General features: G+C 47.2%; 3 protein-coding genes and 1 gene segment (V, D, J or C); 2 read left to right on the top strand and 2 right to left on the bottom strand.

Moving 5' to 3' along the window:
• LOC144698126 (uncharacterized) overlaps nt 1-15,514 on the top strand; it is a 476,455-nt gene that overhangs the window by 312,919 nt on the left and 148,022 nt on the right. The gene's annotated exons all lie outside the window — the stretch shown is intronic.
• Nucleotides 1-15,514, bottom strand: part of LOC144698113 (uncharacterized) — a 436,823-nt gene that overhangs the window by 275,142 nt on the left and 146,167 nt on the right. The gene's annotated exons all lie outside the window — the stretch shown is intronic.
• LOC144698110 (uncharacterized) overlaps nt 1-15,514 on the bottom strand; it is a 436,767-nt gene that overhangs the window by 205,102 nt on the left and 216,151 nt on the right. The gene's annotated exons all lie outside the window — the stretch shown is intronic.
• On the top strand, nt 770-12,265 carry LOC144697696 (Ig heavy chain C region-like). The segment is given in 7 exon segments: nt 770-935; nt 6,178-6,477; nt 6,692-7,006; nt 7,626-7,934; nt 8,651-8,842; nt 11,991-12,118; nt 12,257-12,265. Coding segments are annotated over 7 exon segments (1,419 nt in total).

Below are 15,514 nucleotides of genomic sequence, written 5' to 3' on the forward strand. Positions count from 1 at the left end.
CTACCTGTCACTCACATCCCTACACTCTCTCTCTCTCCCTCTCTCTCTCTCACACACATACACACACACAGTCGCTCTCTCTCACACACACACATTTCTCCATCTCAGACAATCTCACACTCACACACACTCTCTCTCACTCTCTCTCACACACAAACTCTTTCTCTCCCACACACGCAGATTCTCTATTTCACAAACTCTCACACTTATACTCCCTGTCTCACACACGCATACTCTCTCACACACACACTTTCTGTCTCTCTCTGTCTCTATCTCTGTCTCTCTCTCTCAAAAACACACATACACTTGCATGCACTCTCTCTCTCTTTCTCACGCACACACACACATATTCTCACATACAGAAGTGGGCTGAAAATACTAATTGCAGAATGAAAATCCGTTAAGCTGCATGCATGTTCATTGTTCCATTTCTGATGTCTTTTTGTGTAAAATGAAATTACGCAGGTGACATCACTATATATGTGGAGAATTTCCAAGTGTGGAACCAAACACAAAGAAACAAGGAAAGGGGAGGGATGTGGCGGAGACCATGGCCTCCTGGATCCACAACACTGGTGCACACTTGGTGCAAGTTGCCTGCATGGCCCATCCTGGTTTTGCTGTAACCGTCTCCTCCAGCCCCCTCAGTTTGCCTATTCGCATACTGACACGGGTTTCTTAAAGAAAGGCATTGGCATTAAAGCAGCTGGCCAGCGATCTACACTGCTGCCTGACTTTACACAGCTGGTGTTACTGAAAGCTGATCAATATGGAGAATCGGGACAGGATCGATGGAGAGGAAGAGGAGGAGGTGGAGGTGGTGGAGCCAAATGGAGGAGCCCCCGGCTCGGCTGTGGACAACAGGCAACGGAAAGCTGAGCCGGAGCAGAAAATCATCCGGAGAAACATCGCCTTGATGAGCCTGCAGCACCTGGGCACCCTCACAACCCACAATCACTCACCCTCACTCACCATCACTCACTCACTCACCCTCACTCACTCACTCACCCTCACTCCCTCACCCACCCTCATTCACTCGCCCTCACTCACTCAACCTCACTCACACGCCCTCACTCACTCGCCCTCACTCCCTGCCTCACCCACCCTCGCTCACTCACCCTCTCTCACTCAACCTCACTCACTCACCCGTCACTCACGCACCCTCACTCACTCACCCGTCACTCACGCACCCTCACTCACCCACCTTCAATCAACCTCATTCACTCACCATCAATTACTCACTCACACTCACTCACCCTCACTCACCCCCACTCACTCACCCTCATTCACTCGCCATCAATCACTCACTCACCCTCACTCACTCACTCTCACTCACCCTCACTCACCCTTACCTACCAGCCTCATTCACACTCACTCACCCACACTCACTCACACTCACACTCACTCACACTCACTCATCCTCAGTCATCCTTACCTACCCAGCCTCATTCACACTCACTCACCCTCACTCACTCACCCTCACTCACTCACCCATCCTCACTCACCCACCCTCACTCACCCAGCCTCATTCACACTCATTCACCCACCCTCACTCATCCTCACTCAAACTCACTCATCCACCCATCCTTACTCACCTATCTGCACTCACAATCAATAACTCATTCTCCCCACCCTTACACACCCACTAACCCTCACTCACATACCCACCCTCACATACCCACCAACCCTCACTCACCCACTCATCTACCCTCATTCAATCACCCACCCTCACTCACTCATCCATTCTCACTCACCCACATTCAGGCACCCACCCACGCTCACTCACCACCCACCCTCACTCACTCCTTCACTCACCCACGCACCCTCACTCACACAGCCACCCTCACTCACTCTGTCACTAAGCCACCCTCACTTTGTCAATTAAGCACACTCTCACTCATTCGATCACTTTTCCTAAATCGGTGTGTGGGAGGGCGGGAACTGCCGGGAAGAGGGACCTGGAAGCGAGGCCTGAGGCCGAGCAGTTCCAGAAAGTGGAGCATGGCCCAAGGGGGTGACGAGCGTCGGTGTAAAGGGCAGAGAGGCGGGGCTAAAGGGCAGGGAGGCGGGGGGAAGGGAAGAGAGTCGGGGAATGGGGCAGCGATCCAGCGGAAAGTGCATAGAGATGAGGCAAAGGTCAGCGAGCCGGTGAACGGGCAGAGACCCGTGGAGTAAGTGCAGAGAGCTGGGGGGGATAGGGCAGAGAGGCGGGAGGAAAAAGGCAGAGAGGCGGGAGGGGGAAAGGGCAGAGATGTGGGAGGGGGGGAAAGGGCAGAGAGGCGGGAGGGGGGAAAGGGCAGAGAGGCAGGAGGGGGGAAAGGGCAGAGAGGCGGGGGGGAGAAAGGGCAGAGAGGCGGGAGGGGGAAAGGGCAGAGAGGCGGGAGGGGGGAAAAGGCAGAGAGGCGGAGGGGGAAAGGGCAGAGAAGCGGGAGGGGGAAAGGGCAGAGAGGCGGGAGGGGGGAATGGGCAGAGAGACGGGAGGGGGAAAGGGCAGAGAGGCGGGGGTAAGGGCAGAGAGGCAGGAGGGGGATAGGGCAGAGAGGCGGGAGGGGGAAAGGGCAGAGAGGCAGGAGGGGGATAGGGCAGAGAAGCGGGACGGGGAAAGGGCAGAGAGGTGGGAGGGTGAAAGGGCAGAGAGGCGGGAGGGGGAAAGGGCAGAGAGGCGGGGGGAAGGGCAGAGAGGCAGGAGGGGGATAGGGCAGAGAAGCGGGACGGGGAAAGGGCAGAGAGGTGGGAGGGGGAAAGGGCAGAGAGGCGGGAGGGGGAAAGGGCAGAGAGGCGGGAGGGGGAAAGGGCAGAGAGGCGGGAGGGGGAAAGGGCAGAGAGGCGGGAGGGGAGAAAGGGCAGAGAGGCGGGAGGGGGAAACGGCAGAGAGGCGGGAGGGGGAAAGGGCAGAGAGGCGGGAGGGGCGGAGGGCAAAGAGGCGTGGGGGGAAGGACAGAGAGACGATGGAAAGGGCAGAGAGATGGGGGAAAGAGCATAGAGCCTTGGAGTAAGTGCAGAGACCTGGAGGAGAAAAAGCAGACAGGTGGGGGGTGAAGGGCAGTGAGGTGACGGAAAGGTTAGCGAACCGGGGAAAAGGTCAGAGACCCAGGCGACAGCGCAGAGAGCTGTGGAGTAAATGAAGAGAGCTGGGGGAGAAAGGGCAGAGAGGCAGGAGGGGGAAAGGGCAGAGAGGCGGGAGGGGGAAAGGGCAGAGAGGCGGGAGGGGGAAAGGGCAGAGAGGCGGGAGGGGGAAAGGGCAGTGAGGCAGGAGGGAAATGGCAGAGAAGCGGGGGAGTCAGGGCAGGGAGGCGGGAGGGGGAAAGAGCATAGAGGCGGGGGGGAAATGGCAGAGATGTGGGAGGGGGAAAGGGCAGAGAGGCGGGAGGGGGAAAGGGCAGAGAAGCGAGGGGTGGGACGGGGAAAGAGGCGTGGGGGGAAGGACAGAGAGGCGATGGAAAGGGCAGAGAAATGGGGGAAAGGTCAGAGAGCCGGGCAAAAGTGCAGCAAACCTTGGATTAAGTGCAGAGAACTGGGGGAGAAAGGGCAGAGAGGCGGGGGGGAAGGGCAGAGGGGAGGGGGGGAATGGGCAGAGGGGAGGGGGGAAAGGGCAGAGAGGATGGAAGGTAAAGGGCAGAGCGGCGGAGCAGGAAAAGGGCAAAGGGGGGGGAAGGGCAGGGAGACGGGGGTGTGAGAAGGGCAGAGAGTCAGGCGAAAGTGCATAAACCCGAGCAGAGAGCTGGGGGGGAGGGAGATGGCAGAGAAGAGGGGGAAGAAATAGCTGAGAGGCGGGAAGGGGAAGGGGCTGGGAGCTGGGGGGAACAGGCAGGGAGGCTCGGAGGAAAGAGCAGAGAGGCGGGGGGTGGGGGAAGGGCAGAGAGGCTGGAAGGGGAAGGGGAAGGGGCAGGGAGCCAGGGGGGGAAACGGCAGGGAGGCTGGGAGGAAAGGGCAGAGAGGCGGTGGGGGAAGGGCAGAGAGGCCGGGGGGAAGCGCAGAGAGCCGGGCTATAGCGGGGAGAGCCGGGCGATGGCAGTTGCGAGCCGAGGCCCCAGGTGCCCTGGGCCCCACTCTCTCTAACTCTCCCTCTCTCTCTCTCCCTCATTGTCTCTCCTCCTCCTGAAATCCTTTCCATTCCCGGGGAAAGGTGCTAAGTGCCTGGGAGAGAAGGGAGACAATGTGCGCTTCCCCCTGGCTCCCTGCACCTTTCTTCAGCGGTTGTTCACTGATGCTCCAATCACAAACTGTTTGTCTCCCACTTTACTGCTGAAAGAGCGAAAATGCTGGAATCTATTATTATGGAGTCGATCACGGGTCAATTAGAAAATCCAAATGCAATTATGTAGATCCACCAAGGTTTTGTGAAAGGGAAATCATGTTTGGCTGATTTATTTGAGGCCTTTCGAGGAAGTAACAAGGAACATGAATAAAGGAGAACCTGTGGATGTGCTGTACTTGGGCTTCCAGAAGGCATTTGACAAAGTGGCACATCAAAGGTTACTACACATAATAATGGTGTCGGCAGTAATATTTCAGCACGGGTAGAAGTTTAGTTAGCTAACAGGAAACAGAGAGTAGGGATAAATTGGTTATTTTAGATTGGCAAGATGTGACAAGTGGAGTGCCACAGGGATCAATGCTGCAGCCTCAACTATTTACAATTTATATCAATGACTTAACGAAAGGACTGAATGAATTTGCTAAATTTTCTGATAACACAAAGATAGATACAAACGTAAGTGGTGAAGAGGGGATAAAGGGTCAACAAAGGGATATAGATTGGTTAAGTAAGTGGGCAAAAAAATGAAGATGCCGTATAATGTGGGAAAATATAAACTTGTCCACTTTGGCAGGAAGAATACAAAAGCAGCATATTATTGAAAGGGAGAGAGATTGCAGAACCCTGAGGTACAGAGGGATGTGGATCCCTTCGTGCATGAATCACAAAATGTTATAATACAGGAACAGCAAGTGATGAGGAAGGCAAAGGGAGTGTTGTCATTTATTACAAGGGGAATAGAATATAAAAATAAGGATGTTTTGCTGCAGTTTAATAGGGCGTTGATGAGACCTTGTCTGAATTACTGTGTACAGATTTGGTCTTCTTTAAGAAAGGATATAAAAGTATTAGAAGCTGTTCGGAGAATGTTCGTTCAAATGATACTGGGAGGTGTTGTCGGTTATCTCATGAGGAAAGTTTCGATAGGCTGGGCCTGTATCCATTGGAGTTTAGAAGAATGAGAGCTGATTTTATTGAAACATATAAGTTCCTGAGGGGAATTCACAGGGTGGATGCTGAAAGGATGTTTCCCCTTGTGAGAGAGACTAACGATAGGGAACACAGTTTAAAAATAAGAGGTCTCTCATTTCAGACGGAAATGAGGAGATTTTATTTTTCTCTCAAAAGAGTCGTGGAACTTTGGAACTCTCTTCCCCAGAGAGCGATGGAGGAGGAGTCATTAATATTTCAAGGCAGAGGTAGAGAGATTCTTCATTGACAAGGGAGTCAAAGGTTAGCCGAGAGTAGGCGGGAATGTGGAGTTAACACCACAGCTATCAGATCAGCTATGATCGGAGTGAATCGTGGAGGAGGCCCCAGAGGCCGAATGGCCGACTTCTGTTACTGATCAGCATGTTCACATGTACATACGATTAGAAAATGTCGTAATTACTATAACTGGTATTCAATTTAGTGTTCACTGGTCATTATAAAGGTACCATTGCAAAGGTACTTTCGAAGGGCCGTTGCTATTCTTTGTTTTGGGGGACGTGGAGAGGGGAGGGGGCATCACTCAATTTGAACAGAGCCAATTTACAAAGCTTCAATGATATAAATGACGAGACAATTTCTCTATCACCAAGTGCTGTTGTTTGAGAAATAAATGGTGGCGAAATAATGGGGAAAATCCTCTGCTCTTCCACTTTAATCCAGTGAAAGGTACGTCATTCAGATGACATCAAAATGTTCTCTTTTAGTAATGGGATAGAAGCGGAAAAGTTGGTGTGGGTTTCTAAAGAGGGAACCGACAGGTGAGGGTCACCAAATGATGGAAATAATAAATGATCAAATGTGGGTGTGGGTTTTAGTTGGAATATATTTGGATATGTTTACAGTTATAGTCAAATTTTGAGTTGTTTGGTTACTTGATGATCACAAATCACAGAGTCTAACTTGTTCAATGGGCCATTCTTTCCCAGCGACACCGTCTTCGCCCACTCTCTACAAACTGGTCTCCTCCTGTCAGCAACACAACACCGAGGGCTCCGTCACCTACGGCTGTTTGGCGATAGACTACTCCCCAGAAATCACCAGCCTGACCTGGAAGAAAGATGGGCAGCCTCTCAGATCTGGATTTAAGACATACCCGTCAGTGAGAAACCAGAAGGGAACCTTCACCCTGACCAGCCAGTTAACCATCACCGAGTCAGAGGGGAAATGCAGCAATATCAACTGTGAGGTTCGATACAGCGGCTCAGACAAGAGCATTGAATGGAAATGTAAGTGTTGGGGAACCTGTGAGAAACAGAAAGGCTGTGATTGACCTGTATAGGGCCATGGTTATAACGCATTTATAGTACTCTGCACAGTTTTGATCCCTGGAAGTTCCAGGTTAGTGTCCATTGACAGCAAAGAGCCTGTTAAAATATAAGAACTCATTGTATCTGTTATCAATTTCTTCTGCAAGAAATGGCTAACCTGTGTTTTTTGAAGGCCCTGCTTCTGGCTTACTTCCAACTGTTCTCCTCACCGTGAGTTCCCGGGAAGAAATCACAACCAACAAATTTGCCACCGCCGTCTGTTCAATCGTCGATTTCCGTCCAAAGTCAATGACCGTGAAGTGGCTGAAGAATGGACAACCCATGGATTCAGGAATTGTCACCTCTCCCGCCTTTGAAGTGAAGGGGACCTTCTCGGCGACCAGTCGGCTGAATGTCTCCGCTGGGGAATGGTTCACCGACGCGGTCTATACCTGTCAGGTCACTCACCAAGGAGTCACCCAAAGTCGAAACGCCACCAAGTGTGAGGGTAAGAAATACAAACCGAGGAAGCAATAGATCATTCTGCTCTCCGATGTTAATCAACTCAGGAATTTATTGCAGTTAGTAGACGGAACAACTTCTAATTTACTATCATGTAGTTATTGTTTAATTCCGATGTAAGGGCTGCATTCGGATTGTTCACCATTCAGGATTTTATCACGTCACGTCTCTGCATTGACTTCATAGAGTGAGTGAGGTGGACTTGACATTAGCTTTACCCTGAGTCAGCTGATCATATTTGGAGAGGCAGAAGGTGTCTGGAACCCTTCACTGGTAACAGCTTCGGGATAGAGTGTTTGAAAGTGCATCCACCCTATTTATAAAACGGCTTTCAGTACTGCATTCCAGGGCCCAGGAATGGTATATTTGTATTGGGACTGGGGCAACGCAGATTCATGAGAATGTTACCGGGGCTGAACGACTTAAATTATGAGAACAATTTACACAGACCAAGCTGGTTTTCCATTGTGTAAAGAAAATTAAAGACGATATTTAGAGGTTGATATGTCCAAGGTGATTTATTCTCCTTCAGGGAGTGAAGGCTGAATACTGCTGTCCTGATTCTGAATGTGAAACTTTGGTTGATTTTCATTTCTGTCTCACAGGTGATTCCCACTGCAACGATCCCACAATTACTCTACTGCCACCGCCAATAGAACAGGTCTTACTGGAGGCGACCGTGACCTTAACCTGCATCGTTTCTAATGCTCCTTATGGAGTCCTCGTGTCCTGGACACAAGAGAAGAAGCCTTTGAAATCAGAGATCGCCGTCCAACCGGGAGAGGATCCCGACAGTGTGGTCAGCAACGTAAACATCTCGACACAAGCCTGGCTGAGTGGGGCTGAGTTCTACTGCGTGGTGAGCCATCAGGATCTGCCGACTCCTTTAAGAAGTTCCATCCACAAGGAACCAGGTGAGCGGTGAGATTGAAGCAATAAGTAGTTCAATGTGTCTATTTCCAGTGTAAGTGTAAGAATCAATATTTACTATTCAGTGTATTTATGGTCTACTCTGATTAGCAATTTCGCCAACTAAACGCTCTGGGCCTGTGGACTTTCAGGGGGAAATTGATAAGTAGATGAATGAACAATGAACTGAAGGCTGTGCCATTGGGTTTAGATGAAGCAAGATGGGAGGAGCCTGGTGCGAAGCTGAAACACCAACACAGACCAGTTGGGCCGAATGGCCTGTTTCTGTGCTGTAAACTTTGAGAAACTTTCTCGTCCAACCCCATAAGTTCTCAGGGAAAAGGATTGTATCCACCTCTGCCCCGAGCTGGAAAACCGGACAGATCCCAAAGATTTTTATTTATTAATTCATGGCATGTGGGCGTCGCTGGCTGGGCCAGCGTTTATTGCCCACCCCTAATTGCCCTTGACAAGGTGGTGTTGAGCTGCCTTCTTGAACCGCTGCAGTCCATGTGATGTAGATACACCCACAGTGCTGTTAGGGAGGGAGTTCCAGGATTTTGATTCAGCTATAGTGAAGGATCGGTGATACATTTCCAAGAAGTGGATAATGAAACCCCTTAATATTCATCACAAAACACGTTTCTCTCACATCTAACCAGCGGTTTCATTGTCTACGAAATTATCCAGTTTATTGACATTTATTGTACATTTTCTGCAGGTAAAAATCTGCGGGAACCGTCCGTGTCTGTCCTCCTGCCCTCGGCAGAAGATGTCTCCGCTCAGAGATTCGTCTCCCTCAGCTGCTTGGTGAGAGGTTTCTCCCCCCGAGAGATCTTCGTCAAGTGGACCGTCAATGACAAGCCGGTGAATCCCGGGAACTACCAGAACACCGAGGTGGTGGCGGAGAACGGCAATAGCTCCTTCTTCATGTGCAGCCTGTTATCCATTGCAGCGGAGGAGTGGGCCAGCGGCGCTTCTTACTCCTGTGTGGTGGGACATGAAGCGATCCCCTTGAAGATCATCAACAGAACGGTTGATAAATCCAGCGGTAAACCGAGTTTTGTGAATATTTCCCTTGCACTGATGGACACCGTTAATTCATGTCAATGAGAATCTCTCGGTTACGTTTCAAACTTCAATAAAAAAATAATAAAGTCCTTTTCTCCAATTGTGATTTAAATGCACAATCGCTTAATTAATGTTGTTTTCCACTTTTGCTAATGTTAGAGCTGTTTAGTTAAAATCGGATATTTCCAGGGCTCAGAACCAAGTCTTGTACACCCAGTGCTCCCAGCTCAGATACACCCTGGGTTAGAGACAGAGTAAAGCTCATTCATCACGGGATTCTGCAAAATAACATCACCAACTCTCCTCCCACTGAGGGGAAATCTAACAATTTCCTATTTCCGGCAAACAAACTCAGCACATTTAGATCTCGGTGTTGCTGCTTCTCTTATTGTCCATTCCTTTAAAATGGATGCCAGCTTTAAGTTGCTGCATCGCACCCACTGGGAATTGAAGTGAGGGTCACACAGAAACATGTCTCAACAATTCCCCATCAGAGAGAGGGGAAAATTGTTAACCCACTGTACCCCCCACTTCCCCAATAGAAAGAGGGGGAGGGGAAATTGTTAACCGACTGTACCCCCACTTCCCCAACAGAGAGAGGGGGAGCGGAAATTGTTAACCCACTGTACCCCCACTTCCCCAACAGAGAGAGGGGGAAGGGAAATTGTTAACCCACTGTACCTCCACTTCCCCAACAGAGAGTGGGGAAGGGAAATTGTTAACCCACTGTACCTCCACTTCCCCAACAGAGAAAACTGAAAGGAAAATTTTTAGCCAATTTTACTTCCACTTCCTAAACAGAAAGACGAGGAAGGTCATTGGTTAACCCGGTGTGTCTCCACCTTCTCAGCAGAGAGAACCGAAAGGGAAATTGCTTAGCCAACCAGACGGAGCAAAACTATTAACTCACTGGACTCTCAGTCCCCGAGCAGAGAATCTGGAAGGGAACGGGCCTCTACTGTAAGGACCCAGTTACCAACAGCAGAAGTCGGCTTCTAGCTTACTGGCCACAAGTTTTAAAGTCCCATCATGCTTAAAATGTTGTAAAATATATATTTATGCAACATAATTTTAAGAAGTTTTCACACTCTTGTTCCTGTTAATCTTATGCTAAGATTGATTTCCCATAATCCGAATCTAAACTGGTTATTAAATCCTCCCTAGGTTGTTCACGGTTCTGCCCCTGAATTTTATGAGGCAGATGGTTGATTGTCTGCATTCGTTCACCTGATATCACCTTGCATCTCACAGAAAACACGTTTATACAGAATATTAAAAATATTCACCAAACTTTTCACTATCAGGGTCAGACTCGATCGTTGGGACCTGGTGAAACTCTGAAAAATAGTAAAAATGCACACAAGGGACACAAGTGGACGCACACAAACATACATACATACACACATAGGCACAGACACGCAGACACAAACACACACAGTACAGGCAGACACACACATACATACATAGGCACACACACACACAGGCACAGACACACACACAAACACACACACATAGACAAATACACATATGCGCACACACAAACACAGGCACAGACGCACAGACAGACACACACACACGCACACACAATCACACATAAACACAAATACACACACACATGCAGGCACAGGAACACATATATACACAATCACACACACACACAAATACACACGTGCACACACACATACACACACTAACACACATATACACAATCTCACACACACAAACAAATAAAACCAGACAAGCAGACTCATACATGGACACAAATATGCATCATCACACATTCACAATAACAGAAATACAGACAAAAAGGCACACACTATCATATACATTAAAACAAGTACATGGATACACATGAACACATGCACACACATGAGTAGACGACACCCAGACAGTCAAACACATAGAGGAACAGACTAACACATTCACAGGCACACATGTAGACACAAACATGAAACACGCATATACACACGAGAACACAAAAAGCACACGTTAGTACGTATGAAAACATAAACACACATTGATACATAGTTTTAAATATCCATCAACACACAAATGCACACATTAAAAACTCTCCCTCTCTCACACACACACACACACACACGCTGTGACACAGACATTAATATGCTGACACATACGTGGAACACAAAAAGAAACATTAACACATATTAGCAGACAAGCGTGTAAACACACATTAACACAGATAGTGATAAATAAACATAGATATCAATACATAAACACACACAATAACACACTCATACATACACATTGGCAAAAAAACAAAATATACATGCAGACGCAGACACAGAAATGCACAAGACAGCACTCATTGGCAAATGAACACACCTCAATACTCATACACACATATGGACATAGAAACAAAGGGTGATTCAAGGCACGATATACTCATGCACACATATATAAAAGCTAAAGCATGACACAAACGCCAGGCTATTGTAGAAGGTAGAATTCAAATGCACTTTTTTAACCGATGTATTATCCGGCAATTGTCCCTATTACATAATGATCCGAAAAGCACACTGAAACAATGTTCTTACTGAGAATCTGATTTAAGTTAATGACGCACCAAACATTCCCATCACAAATAGACAACCAAGATGGGAACTCACATCCGAGATTTTAAAAAGCAACGTTCATAGTTTCCAAATAAGTTGCTCAGTGAATCTCTCTCGATATCCATCATAATATTCTCCAATAATAGATCGTACGAAATTGTTCGAAAATAAACTGATATTGGAGATAATTTTCTATATTTTCCGACTCGGACTATACGAGGATTGTAAAGGAAGAACAGCTGTGGAGATAGTTACAGAGATAGGTTGCTGAAATTCACGAGCTTAACAGTAGATATATATTGAACATTAAATTAGAGAATACATTAATGACTTAGGAAAGAGTAAAGAGTATATTTTTTAAAAGATATCCAAGATTAATAAACAACCTAATTATATTTCCTCGGTTACATCTCGCAGATTCCACAGATAGCACCTGGATTGAAGACTCTGAGGATGATAACGGCAACATCTGGACAACCGCTTCCACATTCATCATCCTGTTCTTCCTGAGCATTCTCTACAGCACTGCCGTCACTCTGGTGAAGGTCAGAAGATTCAATCCACTCACACTTCAAACTGACAGAAGCGGTTTGAAAAATCTCTCAATGTTTCATTGATTAAAACACTAACATAAATGTCCCACATTCTAAACATCTGCTTCATTATTTTATCCTCTTTTGCAGAGCAAGTGACCAGTTGAATTTTGGACACCATAGATTTTCCTCAGCCGTTTATTGAGATCTCTGTATTACGAATTTAAAATATGTCCTCTCGGTGAATCTAAAAATGAAATACCTTCAGTTCATGTTTCCGAATTTGTAACTAAGACAGTCATGGACGGTATTTCCGCTTCTCTGTTTGAAATGTGCGAGATAATTATGGCTGTGTTGTAATTGTAGCTTATAATTCCCCAGTAGTTTGAATTCCATGTGTAAATAAGTAGCTTTCCTCATTCCTCATTCACAATTATTCCCTTCCCTTTATGTTGAGCTCCGGTTTTCTCTTTCTGGTCTCTGTCACAGCTGTACATACAGTTGGCAGCTCAGAGCGAATGTGTTCTGTTCTCAGTGTGACTCAGTCATCATATTCAGTCCAGTTGACTTTAAAATAAACTTTTCTGTAAAATGTTCTCCGAAATTGTTAATAAATCATGAATGTGAAACAAACTGACTTTGCTGAACTCCTTTCCCCCAGGCCCATCGACACCGCTCCATTTCCCCTATTACACTGTTTCCTCCCCTTTCCCAGATTTTTTTTAACCATTCCTGTTTGGGATGTGAATCAAAAACAGAAAATGCTGGAAAAACTCAGCAGGCCCAACAGCATCTGTGGAGAAAAAAAAGAGTTCACGTTTCGAGTCCTCATGACTCTTCTTCAGAGCCCAAGGTCCTTCAGTGAAAGAGTCACTGCGACATCCAGCGACCCATTGGTGTTAATACACCTTTATCTCTACCTTTTTATGGCAAACTTCAGAGCCAGGATGATTGCACAGCGAGAGGAACCTCGGTGATTTCACTCATATTCAGGCCTGTCACAGTCACATGTCAGGTAATTGTAAACAGCAGGGATCTGCTTCATCAGAGGCCCATACAGGACAGTATATGGAGGACGAAAGTTTCCTTTACACTGTCCCATCTAACACTCCCAGGGTCGGTGCAGCAGGGGTTAGATAGGGAATAAAAGTTTTTTTTTATCTCTTTACCCTTTCATGAGGTGTGGGTGTAGCTGGCAAGGCCGCCCAGAACAGCCCGGCTTCCAAGGCCATTTCAGAGGGCAGTTAAGTGTCAGTCAGGTTGCTGTAGACCTGGAATCCCATGTTGGCCAGGCTGGGTAAGGGTAGCAGATTTCCTTCACTAAAGGACATTAGTGCAGCAGATGGGTTTTTACGACAATCGGTGATAGTTGTCATGGTCACCATTACTGAGGCTAGTTTTCAATCCCAGGTTTTAATAATTGAATTCACATTCAGTTCATAGCACCCTCGCCTTTGAATCAGAGGGTTGTGGGTTCATGTCCCACTCCTAGAAACCAAGAACTGTGATTGTACTCGAAAAGAGTTGCAATCTGTGACTGTTGGTAACTCAAAAGAGTTTCCAGCAGCTGCCATGTTGGGATTTGAACCCATGCGCCCAGAGCATTCGCCTGGACTCTCTCCACCTTGTCCAATTAAACACTCACAAGGCAGAGACGTCACAATCCACCTTCTCAATGCAATTAGGGATGGGCAATAAATGCTGTCCCAGAGGGCCACGCCCACATCGCATAAATGAATAACAAAAAATACACAAATACCGCAGACTTAACCGTTGACACAAACCATGGGAGATTCCTAGAGACTAGGGCCGATCTGACACAAACACATTATCGAGCAGTAATCCTGCAAATTATTACCACAGTTTGGGGCTTATTAGGAACACCAGGGAGCACAAATCGTGGAAATTCCCAGGCCCTGCGGCCTGCCAGGCACAACAAACAACTGAATTCACGGAACATCACCCCAGGGATCCTCTCTCCCTGCTCCATTCTCTCTCATGCCTTTCTTCTGAAGTCACTGAACATCACCCTAGGGATACTCTCTCCCTTCTCCATTCACTCTGAAACCATCCTGCTGAACTCACTGAAGATCACCCCAGGGATCCTCTCTCCCTACTCCATTCCCTCTGATACCATCCTCCTGAACTGACTGAACATCACTCCAGGGATCCTCTCTCTCTGCTCCATTTCCAGGCCTGCTGTTATCCAGTAACCTCCCACACAAATAGTTTTCGAATATTTATTTTTGTAAATGGGATAAATTAGAACAAACATGTGCATAACAGCCAGCCCATTAGAAATATTGGGTTCAAAACAACAATTGGAAATTGATTCTATGATTGCACATATAGAACTGGAACACACCATTGCACCGAGTGAATCCACTATCAGTTTACATGTTGCTCAGTGAAAATTTCAATCATCCTTGACTTTTTGGCATTTGCGCACTGAGCCGGGAAGCAGTCTGGACTCAAAGAACATGTGAACATATGAACTCGGAGCAGGAGTAGGACACTCGGGCTTTCAAGCCTTCTCCGCCATTCAATAAGATCACGGCTGATCTGATTGAAACCTGCTGCTTACCCCGATCACCTTTCACCCCCTTGTTGATCAAGAATCAACCTAGCTCTACCTTAAAAATATTCAAAGACTCTGCTTCCACTGCCTTTTGAAGGAGAGAGTTACAAGTACTCACAACCCTCTGAGAAAAAAACTTCTCTCATCTCTGTCTTAAATGAGCGACCCCTTATTTTTAAAGTGACCCCTAGTTCTAAATTTTCCCACAAGACGAAAGATCCTCTCCACATCCACCCTGTCAAGACCCCTCAGGATCTGAAAGATTTCGATCAAGTCGCCTCTTAGCCTTCTAAACTCCAGCGGATGCAGGCCTAGCCTGCCACCTTTCCTCATAAGACAAGCCGCCCATTTTTGGTATTAGTTCAATAAGCCTTCTCTGAACTGCTTCTAACGCATTTACATTTTCCTTAAATAAGGAGACCAATACTCTACACTGTACTCCTGATATCACTGTCCTGTACAACTGAAGTATAACCTTCTTACTTCAATTCCCCCTCACAGCAAATGATAACGTTCTATTAGCTTTCCTAACTTTCCGCCGATGCTGCCAGACCTGCTGAGTTTTTCCAGGTAATTCTGTTTTTGTTTTCCTAATTACTTGTTGTACCTAAATGGTTCAGTATTTTTTCAATTTCTGTCAGACCTTCTTAATAGCTTTGCACATCTGGAAAGTATTCTCCCATGCTCTATCCTTGTTACCCTGACGTGTCTAAATCTCTTCACAGCCGAGATATTCCTCCCCATAGTTTACATTTCCACTGCTTCCATCAGCTAAACTTTATCCACAGGCACCAGCAGGGATCGAACTCACATCATCTGGTTTGATAAGT

Source organism: Cetorhinus maximus, chromosome 23 (assembly GCF_964194155.1).
Source record: "Cetorhinus maximus chromosome 23, sCetMax3.hap1.1, whole genome shotgun sequence".
Taxonomy (NCBI): domain Eukaryota; kingdom Metazoa; phylum Chordata; class Chondrichthyes; order Lamniformes; family Cetorhinidae; genus Cetorhinus; species Cetorhinus maximus.